Source organism: Alligator sinensis, unplaced genomic scaffold (assembly GCF_000455745.1).
Source record: "Alligator sinensis unplaced genomic scaffold, ASM45574v1 scaffold372_1, whole genome shotgun sequence".
NCBI classification, from domain to species: Eukaryota; Metazoa; Chordata; order Crocodylia; family Alligatoridae; genus Alligator; species Alligator sinensis.
The window spans coordinates 1,418,689-1,429,224 of record NW_005842387.1 but is presented as its reverse complement, the minus strand read 5'-3'; the positions used below and the strand labels follow the sequence as shown (position 1 = coordinate 1,429,224).

General features: G+C 43.8%; 1 protein-coding gene across 1 annotated transcript in view; it reads left to right on the top strand.

The window, feature by feature from the left end:
* Positions 1–2,506: 2,506 nt before the first annotated feature.
* The window catches only part of PARD3B (par-3 family cell polarity regulator beta), a 229,794-nt gene continuing 221,764 nt past the window's right edge, over positions 2,507–10,536 (top strand). The window contains exons 1-2 of the mRNA XM_025211033.1: positions 2,507–2,731; positions 3,760–3,997. Of these exons, the coding sequence (XP_025066818.1) occupies positions 2,650–2,731; positions 3,760–3,997 (320 nt within the window). The 5' untranslated portion in view covers positions 2,507–2,649. The remainder of the gene's footprint in view (positions 2,732–3,759; positions 3,998–10,536) is intronic.

The window sequence follows — 10,536 nt, the reverse complement described above, 5'->3', positions numbered from 1 at the left end:
CGGTCAGGGAGGTAGGTCCAGGGGGAGTCTGGGTTTTGGGCCCCTGCACCTCTAGCTGCTGACAGGCCAAGCTTATGACATGGGTGGGTGACACTATGTGTGTGTTAAGGTGTGTCCTCACTCAACTGACACCAAGGCAGAAAGCAGGGCAGTTCAAACAATGCTGCCTTTTATGCAGATTTCCATCCCTCCCCCAGAGCACTGGGACTGGAAGAGACCTCAGGGAAGGATGATTGTCACTGGCCAGCTACACAGTCAATAATGAGAGCACTCCTTCCCCCCTTCCCCCTCCCTCTCATTACTTTAGCTTTCTGTTTCCCTGCAAGCAAGCCCAGCTTGAGCTTCAAAACTCGAAACATTTCAGAAATTTCAAAATGTTTCAACTTGCCTCGTTTCGTTTCAAGGCTGTTTCAAAGCTCTCTGTTTCATTTTGATTTTGCTGTTTTGAGCTCGCAAGGAGTCAAAACAGCGTTAAAATGAAACTGTCAGCGAAATTTCGCACAGTTGTAGTGGACAGGTCTGTATCATCTTGGTGGGAGGTGTTCTTGGCCCTGGGCCGTTCAGCAGCTTCATCAACAATTTAGATAAGGATGTGGAAAGCACACTGGCCAAGTTTACGGATGATACTAAGTTATGGGGAAAAGCAGTCATGCTAGGGGATAGAATACAGATCTGTGTGGACCTGGACAAGCTGGAAAGGTGGATGGAGCAGAACCAGATGCAGTTCAGTAAGGATAAATGCAGTGTTTCATCTGGGGAGAAGTAACCAGCGACATAAATATAGGTTAGGAGGAGAAGTTCTGGCCAGCATGATGGCTGAAAGGGACTTTGGGATTATGGTTGATCACGGGGTGAATATGAGCCACCAGTGCAATGCTGTACTCAACAGAGCTAATAGCATACTGGAATGCATTAGCCGACGTGTTGCGAGCAGGGCTAAGGAAGTGATACTTCCTCTCTACTCAGCTCTGGTGAGGTCCCAGCTGGAGTACTGTGTCCTGTTCTGGGCACTGCACTTCAAAAAAAGACATGGAGAATTTTTAAAGGGTCCAGGGAAGGGCCACAAGAATGATTAAGGGCCTGGAGGACAAAGCTTATGGGGAAAGACTAAGGGATCTGGGACTCTTCAGACTGGGGAAGAGAAGACTAAGTGGGGACTTGGTGGCCATCTGTAAGTATGTAAGGGGTGAATTTCAGGAGCTGGGAGAAAAACTGTTCACTAGGGCACCCCAGGGGAGGACAAGGAGCAAGGGCCATAAACTGTTAGAGGATGGTTTCAGGTTGGATGTAAGGAAGAACTTCTTTACAGTAAGGGTAACCAGAATCTAGGCTAGACTTCACAAGGAGGTGGTGTAATTCCTAACCTTGGAAGTCCTCATGTGGAGACTGGACAGACACCTTGCTGGGCTCATTTGATCTCAGCAGTATCAGAGCAGGGGGGTTGGGCTCGATCTTTTGAGGTCCCGTCCAGCCCTTAATTTCTATGATTGTATAATATTATACAGAGGCACTGTGGGTATGTCTACATGTTGCTACAGCACTGTGCTTTAGTACTTCCTTTTGGAAGTACTAAAGCATGGCACAGTAATCACCCATACTGCACCATGCACACGGCACATGGTTAGATTTTGCTGCTACATTGCCATAGCAGCATGCTAAAAAGGGGCAACGTAGCTGCCGATTATGTGATTGCTACATTGCCATAGCATGCTGTATGGCAACATAGCACATTGGTATATCGCTGTAAGGCAGTGTGTAGACGTGTCCTGTTAATATTAGGTTCCCCTAAATATTCTACCAGCTGGGAAATGCATGTATTCACAGAGAAGGAAAGTGGAGGACTTGGAGATTCTTTTTGCTTTCTCCCTTTTGTACAAAAATGCTTTCTCATGCCCATGAATGAAGGAAGTGGCAGCACCATGGGGCAAGGCAATTTATGTGTAGCAGTATTTTACTGGATATATTTATGCTTTGTTCCTGAAAAACCTGCTGAGCATATTGATAGCATGGCAGTGGTTAGCTTATATAAATTAAAGTGAAAAGCTGAGATAAGGTCTGGTAGGAGAACTGGTTATACCTTCCTACAGGGAAATTTCTTTTGAAAATATCTAGCTTTCTGTAAACCAACCCATTCCAAAAGCCAAAACATTTATATTTTGGATAAATGTAGTTTTGTGGCCTGTAATAATATGCTTTCTTAGAACAGAGGCCTTCAGCAGTGACAAGGGTTAGCGTGATTACTGTTAAAATTACTAATATCATCCCAAGCTTGAAATTCCATTTTGGGCAGACTTGAAAAATTTGATACGAGAGAATGTATCCCACAAGTGATGACTCACTCCTTACATAAATGCCCTGAAATTTCTACTGACGCAGGTTTACCTTGATACTATTTTATAAATAAATTGTTTGTGTGTTATTTCAAAGCTGCAAAGTAAAAGAATTGCAGAGTTAAATATGTATATGTACTAGTTTTATTTCTCTGTGTAATTTAAATGTAAACTTTTTACTCTTTGCTCTCCAGAATCTCCTGGCAAAGATTTTGGTCCAACTCTGGGTTTAAAAAAGTCCAGCTCACTGGAAAGCTTGCAGACTGCTGTGGCTGAAGTCAAGAAGAATGAGCTTCCTTTCCACAGACCCAGGCCTCACATGGTCCGTGGTCGAGGTTGTAACGAGAGTTTCAGAGCTGCCATTGACAAATCTTATGATGGACCTGAAGATGTAGAAGAGGGTATGCTGTTATACGTACTTGTTTAAGAAACATCCCTTTCTTAATTTAGGTTGAGGCTCTGTTCAAGTAGAGCACTGAAGTCAACCAACTGTTTCTTAAATCTTTGTCAAATTGAGTACAGTCCAGGCCCAGCCTAATGTCTGTTGAAGTCAATGGCAACTCTTTCATTGATTTCACTGGGGCAATGGATGGATTAGGCCCCCTCATCCAGAAAAGTTTACTTACTTAATTTTACCTGCAGAGTAACTATTTTTCTTCATTATCCATCTTGATAATATCCATTGGCATCTGCTTGCTTTTAAAGTAGTGATTCTCATCCTTTTCAATACTGCATCTCCCTTTTCCATATTGACACCATCTTGGAAACTCCTTCCATTAAGCAAAAATTTAACAGAAACTCTGTTCAGCAATATAGGAAGGGCAAAGTACTTACAGCACCCTGGCACCTATTCATGGCATTGCCGCAGGGTCACAGCCTACTGATTGAGGACTTCTGCTTTATAGCACGAACTGTGGAGTTCCTAAATAAAAGCTAGAGTAGCTCTCTAACCAGTGAGAAAAATTGTCTTTATATTCCTCTTACAGACATTAAAAATGGCCTTATCCTAAGGAGGAACTTTATTCATTTTGTAATATAGTTAGGTTATATTAGTCCTCAGAACCTCTTGTTGAAATAAGCTCTCACTGTTTGTGTCCCAGCATGTGGGCTTTTCTTGAACTGATGAGGATTAACAAGGCAGATTTCAAAAAGAATAGTGTTTTACCACATGTCAAGGTTTTTCATACCAGAAATAGTAACTAGAAAACAAGTAACTATAATAATTCTGTACTTGATTTACAATACAGCCTTGACTGAATTAACTAGTTATGTTTAGTCTGCTTTTTAAATTATTCAATTAAATGATCGTGCACTGTGAATTATTGCAGCACTTTTCTACACAGATTCTGTATTTCACATGTTTGCATTTTTGTGATCTGAAATGGCCCCTAACCATTCTTATTGATTCTCTCTTTCTCTCTCTCTGCAGATGGTTTGTCTGATAAGAGCTCTCACTCTGGCCAGGAAGCCCAGAACTTTGAATCAGCCCCTCAAGGGAATAATGACCTAGAAGATGTAGAAGGCAAGGCAAAGAAAGACAAAAAAAATAAAGAGAAAGAAAAGAAAAAGGAAAAGAGCAAAGGTAAAGTCAAAGAGAAGAAAAGGAAAGAAGAAAATGAAGATCCAGAGAAGAAAACTAAGAAGAAGGGTTTTAGTGCCATGTTGAGGTACAGGTCTTTTATATAAAACACATTTTTAAAAAAATGTACCAATGCTCATGACAGTAGGTAATATCCTGTTAAGTAGGTAGCAATCTGATACACAAAAACAGTTTTGCTGCATTCAATTTTTTTTCTTTAAATCATGTAAAAAGAAAGCATCATAATATATTTACATTAAATTTTTAGGGGTAAGTTTGCTCTTTCATAATGTGCATGTTTTCCATATTCATCCCTTTCATTCATAGGCATCAGAGGGCTTAAATATAGCATTAGGGGAATGGGTCCTGATAAAGATGGGACTGAACACACGCCTCTATTCATGTCTGCACAAATGTTTCAGGCTACTGCAAGTTGGTTCCACTACACCTACTCCAGCCTGAGAGCAGCAAATGAGGATAAGCCTGGAGCAACTGAGCCACTGTAAGTGGCATGGATAAGTTGAATGGACAACAGTAGGGATGTTTTTGCATTCCTGGGGCAAAGGTTCAAGCTAAAACCCAGGGTCTGCTCCCTGCTGAGCCAGCAGCCATCTCACTGAGCCACATACCCTCTGGCTTGTTTTCTTTGGGGGTTTTTTTGGTGTCACATCTTGGCTGTCCAGTTGGCCAGCTACAGAAGAAGGGCTTGGATAATTCCTAACCTCTGTCCTGCTGGTTAGAGTACTGGGATGACAAGTCAGAGAGATGCAGGTTAAAACCACTTCTGGGCAAGGCAGAGGTGAGGCTAGAACCTGAGTCTTCTACTTCTTGGTCAAGTGCCCTAACCAGTCGGTTATCGAGGTTAAAAATGGGAAGGTCTTTCTCTTTCCCCACCCTGGCTACCTGTTTTCTATGGGTTTTTATCCAGCTACAATTCTGTGACTTATGCATGTACGTTGGGTGCGCATGCATAGCCACGTAGGCACCCGGCCAGCATGTAGCCTACTGCGCATGCTCAATAAACATTAATGCATGTATGCATCCACACTGCCTGGGTAATAGAGGGTAATAAAATTGTAAACTGTGTGTAAATGCCAAAAAGGCTGCTTATATGGCAGGAAAACTGCCACATAGATCACAAAGGGTAATAGAATTCCACTCTTTGAGTTTAAGATGGGATATTTGGGTGAAACTTAATGGTCTGTGATATACAGGAGGTCAAACTAAATGATCCAATGGTCCCTTCTGGCTTTAAACACTATGAAAAATTGAATTTTTGAGGGCTATCGGATGTTGTCTGGGGCATCCTGCAGGTCAGCCTCATGTAGATGTAAACCACTAGTGCATAGTTTAAATGAAAAGTACATTTATTGTAGCCTCAGAAATGTGACTGTTGGGCTTTTCAGAATAAATGAAATAGGGATATGTGAACTGCAGTTTTGTTTTCTTTTGATGGCATATGTATATAAACAAAGAGTTTGTTTCCAAAGTGGTTTATGCAAGGATTTAGCTGGGTTTCTTCCATTTAATGTCAACAGAAACTAGTAAACTAGAATTTTTGTTGGATAGATTTTGAATTAACTGTGAAGGCACACTTGTATGCCTAATTTGCACATCTATCGAAAGTATCAGTGTGTACATAAATGCACAGCTGTGCATTCCAGTTGTACTAATTATGCATACTAACCTGGTGGGCACTTACCTGCACATTTCACATATAGATTTGAGTTCATGCACTTTAAAAAAATCAAACTTAAAATGTAGATAGAGACAAAACACTGCATAATCAGAATTCAATTTCAACATCTTTTCTCCTTGTATATCTTTAGCCTCAGAGCCACTCTTGTGCTCCTTTTTAACCCTTGAAAGCAAATAAAACTGTATGAATTGGAACTGGATTGCACATGAATCTGGCAAAAGCATAATTATTCTGGCTTATGCACCACCAACAGAACTGTTGACTGAGTTCCAAATGCAAAATCCTTATTACTATGGTGATGTATGAGCCAGAAAGCACATACCATTATGTCAGATCCGGGATCAAGTTTGTGCAGTTGGCAGTTAGAAAAATATGATATGAAATAATTGATAAACATGGAAATACAGGATTCCATTTTTACTGATTCACTTTTTGAAATATAACAGCACTTCAAGGAAAAGTAATTCAGTTCTTTCCAGAGTGTACATTTCACATGTGGGGCATATTTCTCATCTGAACTTTTCATGTGGTTAGTTGTTTGTTTTGATTAGGAAACTTCCTTGTAGACATCTATTACTAATGCTCTTATTATTATTCACCTGTTATAACATCAGAAATGGACAGTGGAAAAATAGAATTCCTGTTCCAAATTATTTACTATCTAAGTTATTTAATTACAAACTGGAAATGACAAAAATGTTAAGATGGAACAGAAAATGGGAAACGTGTAGGAGAGGACAGTATAAATTTATGCTCACTTAAAAAGGTTTGTAGATGATTGTGACAGGGGGTCCTCCAGGTCTAGATCTTGAGTTAGCCTGCCCACTGCCCTGACTCATCTGCCACGACTTGAATGTTACTCTGATATATTAAGTGGGAGGCTGCCCATTCACTACCCCGATGCCAGGGGTGCTAATCCACGACTCTGAACCTCCCCTACACTGTGGCCCATGCCTCGCAGATGGCACCCATGTTGGTATTGCTCCCCGGTCCGAGGCCGAGGCAAACTCAGTCCTTTGTTGGCCTCTTCCAGACATTCTTACTCATGCTGCCCCACCTGTCACAGGGGCCTCTTGCACGCTGCACCCCTCTCACAGGTGCCTCTATCATACCGCTCGTTACTGGGTCACTCCCTACTGCCCTCGCTCCCCATGAGTGACCCCTCTGGGCCTTCGGGCTTCACTACTCACACTCTAGCACTACCACACAGCAACTTCGGATCCCACGAGTTCACCTACTCTACATGGTGTCACCTTGTACTGCCGCTGGGCTGCTTTTGCCCCTAGACCCCCACCGGGCAACTAGTTTTCCGCTCTCACACTTGGGGTTGGCCCATGTACTGTCCTTCAAGCCACCTCTGAAGCTGTACTCTGCATCCCACTATCCCAGTCAGGTGTCCCAAATTACACCCTACTCTATTCAGGCCCACACCACAACACTACCTGCTCTGGGGCCTCCAGAGTCTCACACCCCTGCTGGGCTCAGGTGCCTCTCTGTTAGTGTGTCTGGCCCACACTGCTCTCCACACTCGCACAGTTACCCACCAGATAGTGGGGGCTGGGGTTAAGGCACCCCTACCTGTCTTTCACCAGGGGGAGTAACTGGTCTGGTATTTCTTAGGGGATGTCCTGCCACAGACAGTCCCTCCAGACCCCACCTTTTCCCAGCAGGGTGAAGTTTCAGGTCATGCCTAGGACCAGGAGCCTCCTACCATCCCCACAGCTCCTGCCCTTACCTCCAAGATGTTCCTCAAGCAGTAGCTCAGCCGGATGATGTTTCTTTCTCGGCAGCTGGCAGCAAAACTGCTGGCCCAGCCTATGTGAGCTAGGTACTAAAATGGCCACCCTAATCAAACACCTGCCAGCTGCCTGCTCCCAGCCCTTAAAGTGGCAGGCACCCAAAGGTGCACTGCCACAACGATCTTAACGAGTAATTGAGATTTGAGGGGGTGAGTTCCCCTTATTTTTAATATTAGGGATATGATAGAGAAGTTTTCTCCTGCAAAAATTGTTTTTTGAGAAGAGTGGAAAGAGGATAAAGAGAAGTAATACATTGGGTTAGAAATGGTGTTTCAAGGGAAGCATGAAAGCAGACATGGATCTGAGCAAGAAGAATGTTTGAACAAATAAGAGTGAGATTTCCCACCTTGGCTTGCAGTGGATTTGTGCTTCAAGTAATTTCGGATTGATTTTCAAAGGAGCCCAGTGGGGGCCAAAGGTAAACAGCTAATGTAGGGGAGAAAAAGATATGGACAGCCTTGAAAAATAAGGACAGGAAGTTTTAATCTTATTTAAGAATGGAAAGATACCAAAACCATTTTAGAAGATCCTGACTGTTGTCAAAACATCAGGTGCAAAGGGGGATGTTAACAAGAAGTTTGAATTGATTGGAGATGGGGGAGGTAAGGATCAGGGTTGCCAGACAGGGCAGAGTGATTAGAAGTTCTAATATGATTAAGATTTTTAGCAGGAGAGATGGAAAGAAGCAGGCAGATGTTTATGGTCTTGCAGAGATAGATGTTGCATGATTTATTGGTAGAATATCTGTGAGAGAGAGAAGCTGAAGATGACAAAAAGTTGTGAGGCTCTGCAACAGTGAAATGGGATGACAGTATATGATAGTTATAGAATAAGAAGTGGGAAGAAGTATTTGGAAAGAAAGGTTATTTTGGTTTTGATGCATTGAATTTTAGCTGGCAGGAGGACTTGCCATTGCAGATAATTTGAAATATAAAATGAACAGAAAGGGAAAGGTTGGGTAAAGAAGTAAACCTGAGAGGCTCTACAATAGACATGGCAGTTCTAGTTATGAGCTTGCCTATATAAAAGGTTAGAGTAAGAAGAGGCCTAGGACAGAAGACCTAACCCTTTGGTAGACTGATAGAGGGAGAAAGAACCAGCAAAAGAGAAACTGAAGGATCACCTGGAAAAAGTAGGAAGAGTACAAGTATATCTGCAAAGCACTGCTCATTGTCATGTGGATGTGTCAGAACTTGTTCTGAATGTGAAGTACCTTGGTGTCAGAAGTATAGTCACTTTAACATGATACTCCACCTGAGCTAATTCATTGGTGAGAAGTAGTGCTCCGTGATAATATGGCTATATTGCTTCTGGTACTGACCTAGCTCCAAATAATTCTTTGTGGACATACCTGACCAGGAAAGCAGTTGTTGGATTTCCAAGAGAGTGTTAAACAGTGGGAAGTATTCAGCCAAGTTTAAGGTCCTATATCTAGGAGGATCAGAATGGAGAAATAACCTTGATATCTGGTCAGAAAAAGGTCATTGATACCCAGGATGCAAGTTATTTCATCCAGATTGTCAGATTGCAGGAAATGAAGGAGATAGTGATGAGATATTTAGTAGGGCTGTGCGAAGCTTCGGGTGCTGATTCAATTTGGAGAAGATTCGGCCCGATTTGGTGGCTGAATCTCTGAAACTGAATCAAATCAGGGGACCAGTTAAAAGGTCCAAATTGATGCAAAGCTCTTCAAATTGATGTAGAAAGGATTCTGAGAGCTTCAGCAATTTGGGCAGTCCCCATTCTCTGCAGTAGGAAGCTAGACCTGGACTCCATGCTGGTAAGCAGGGGGCAGGGGAGGGGAGGCTGGAAGAGGGGGGAGAGGACCATGGGGGGACCCCCACCAGGCCCATCCCCTGCCCCACTGACCCCTGCCCGCTCCCCTAGCCCCACCCACCCCCATGGCGGCCCTGCCCAGCCCCAGCTCCCAGCTCTTTAAAAAAAAGCTTGAATTCACCGGCTGCTGCCAGGCCAGGGGGGGCAATCCAGCTGCCCCACGACATGTTGGGGGCTCTGCCATGAGGCCCCTGACCCCCACCCGCTCTCCTAGCTCCCTCTGGCTGCCCTGCCCTCTCCAGCTCCTGGCCCTTTTAAAAAAAACTCAAAAAAAACCCACTCACGGCAGGGCAGTGCTGGTCTCTGCCATGCATCCTGGCTCTGCATGGAGCAGAGATCTGGGGCTGCATGGGGTGAGCAGCGGTGGGGAGGAAACTGCAGCATGGATTTCTGCTCCCTGCGGAGCCAGGTCATGTGGTAGGGATTCCCCAGCACCCAGTTCAATTCCCCAGCCCCCAGTTTGATTCCCCAGCTCGCTGATCATTCCCCAAGCTCTTCCCAGGGGGTGCAGGCCCCCCAATCTGTGTGCTGGGTTTGAGCAGGCTGCTGCTGGAGGCTGGAGCCAGCAGCAGCACTGAAGTCTTCCCGGCGCTCAGCGCAGGTTGCACCAAGTGGCTGCGGCTAGCCCCAGCCTGCAGCGGCAGCCTCCTGAAACCCTGCGCACTAATTGGGGGCCTGCACCCCCCGGGAAGAGCTGGGGGAAGCGATCAGAGAGCTGGGGAATCAAACCAGGAGCTAGATGTCAATATCAGAGCAGTACTTCCCCCCCTTCTTAGTTTTTGTTTCCCTGCAAGCCCGGCTCCAAAACACTGAAATTTTCCGAAACATTTCCAAAATGTTTTGGAGCCTTCCAGTTCATTTCGGAGCTGTTTCAGAGCCTTCCGTTTATATTCGGATTCGACGTTTCGGGCACCAAAATGGCCCGAAACATCTCTGAAATGAAACAGCTGCCGAAATTTTGCACAGGCCTACTGTTCAAGGCACACAGTATTTCCTAAAATTGTTATATTCCATTTTGCTGGCTGGTTTTTATGTGCTATACTCACTGTGTCATATAGCTATTGTTGGTTCCTCAGATTTGCTGAAGATCCATGCCAAACTTGCTTGTTTCTGTCTTTTCAATAATGTTATAGTTCAAGCCATTAAAACCAGCTCCCATACATTTATCTTTAGTACAAAAAAAATGTAACTGTGTTTCTCTAGCCTTTTACATGTGAAATTTTTGAACATATTGTAATCACTGCTGCATGCTTTTTAAAAAAAAAATTTAGCAACAGAAAATATCAAAGCTGT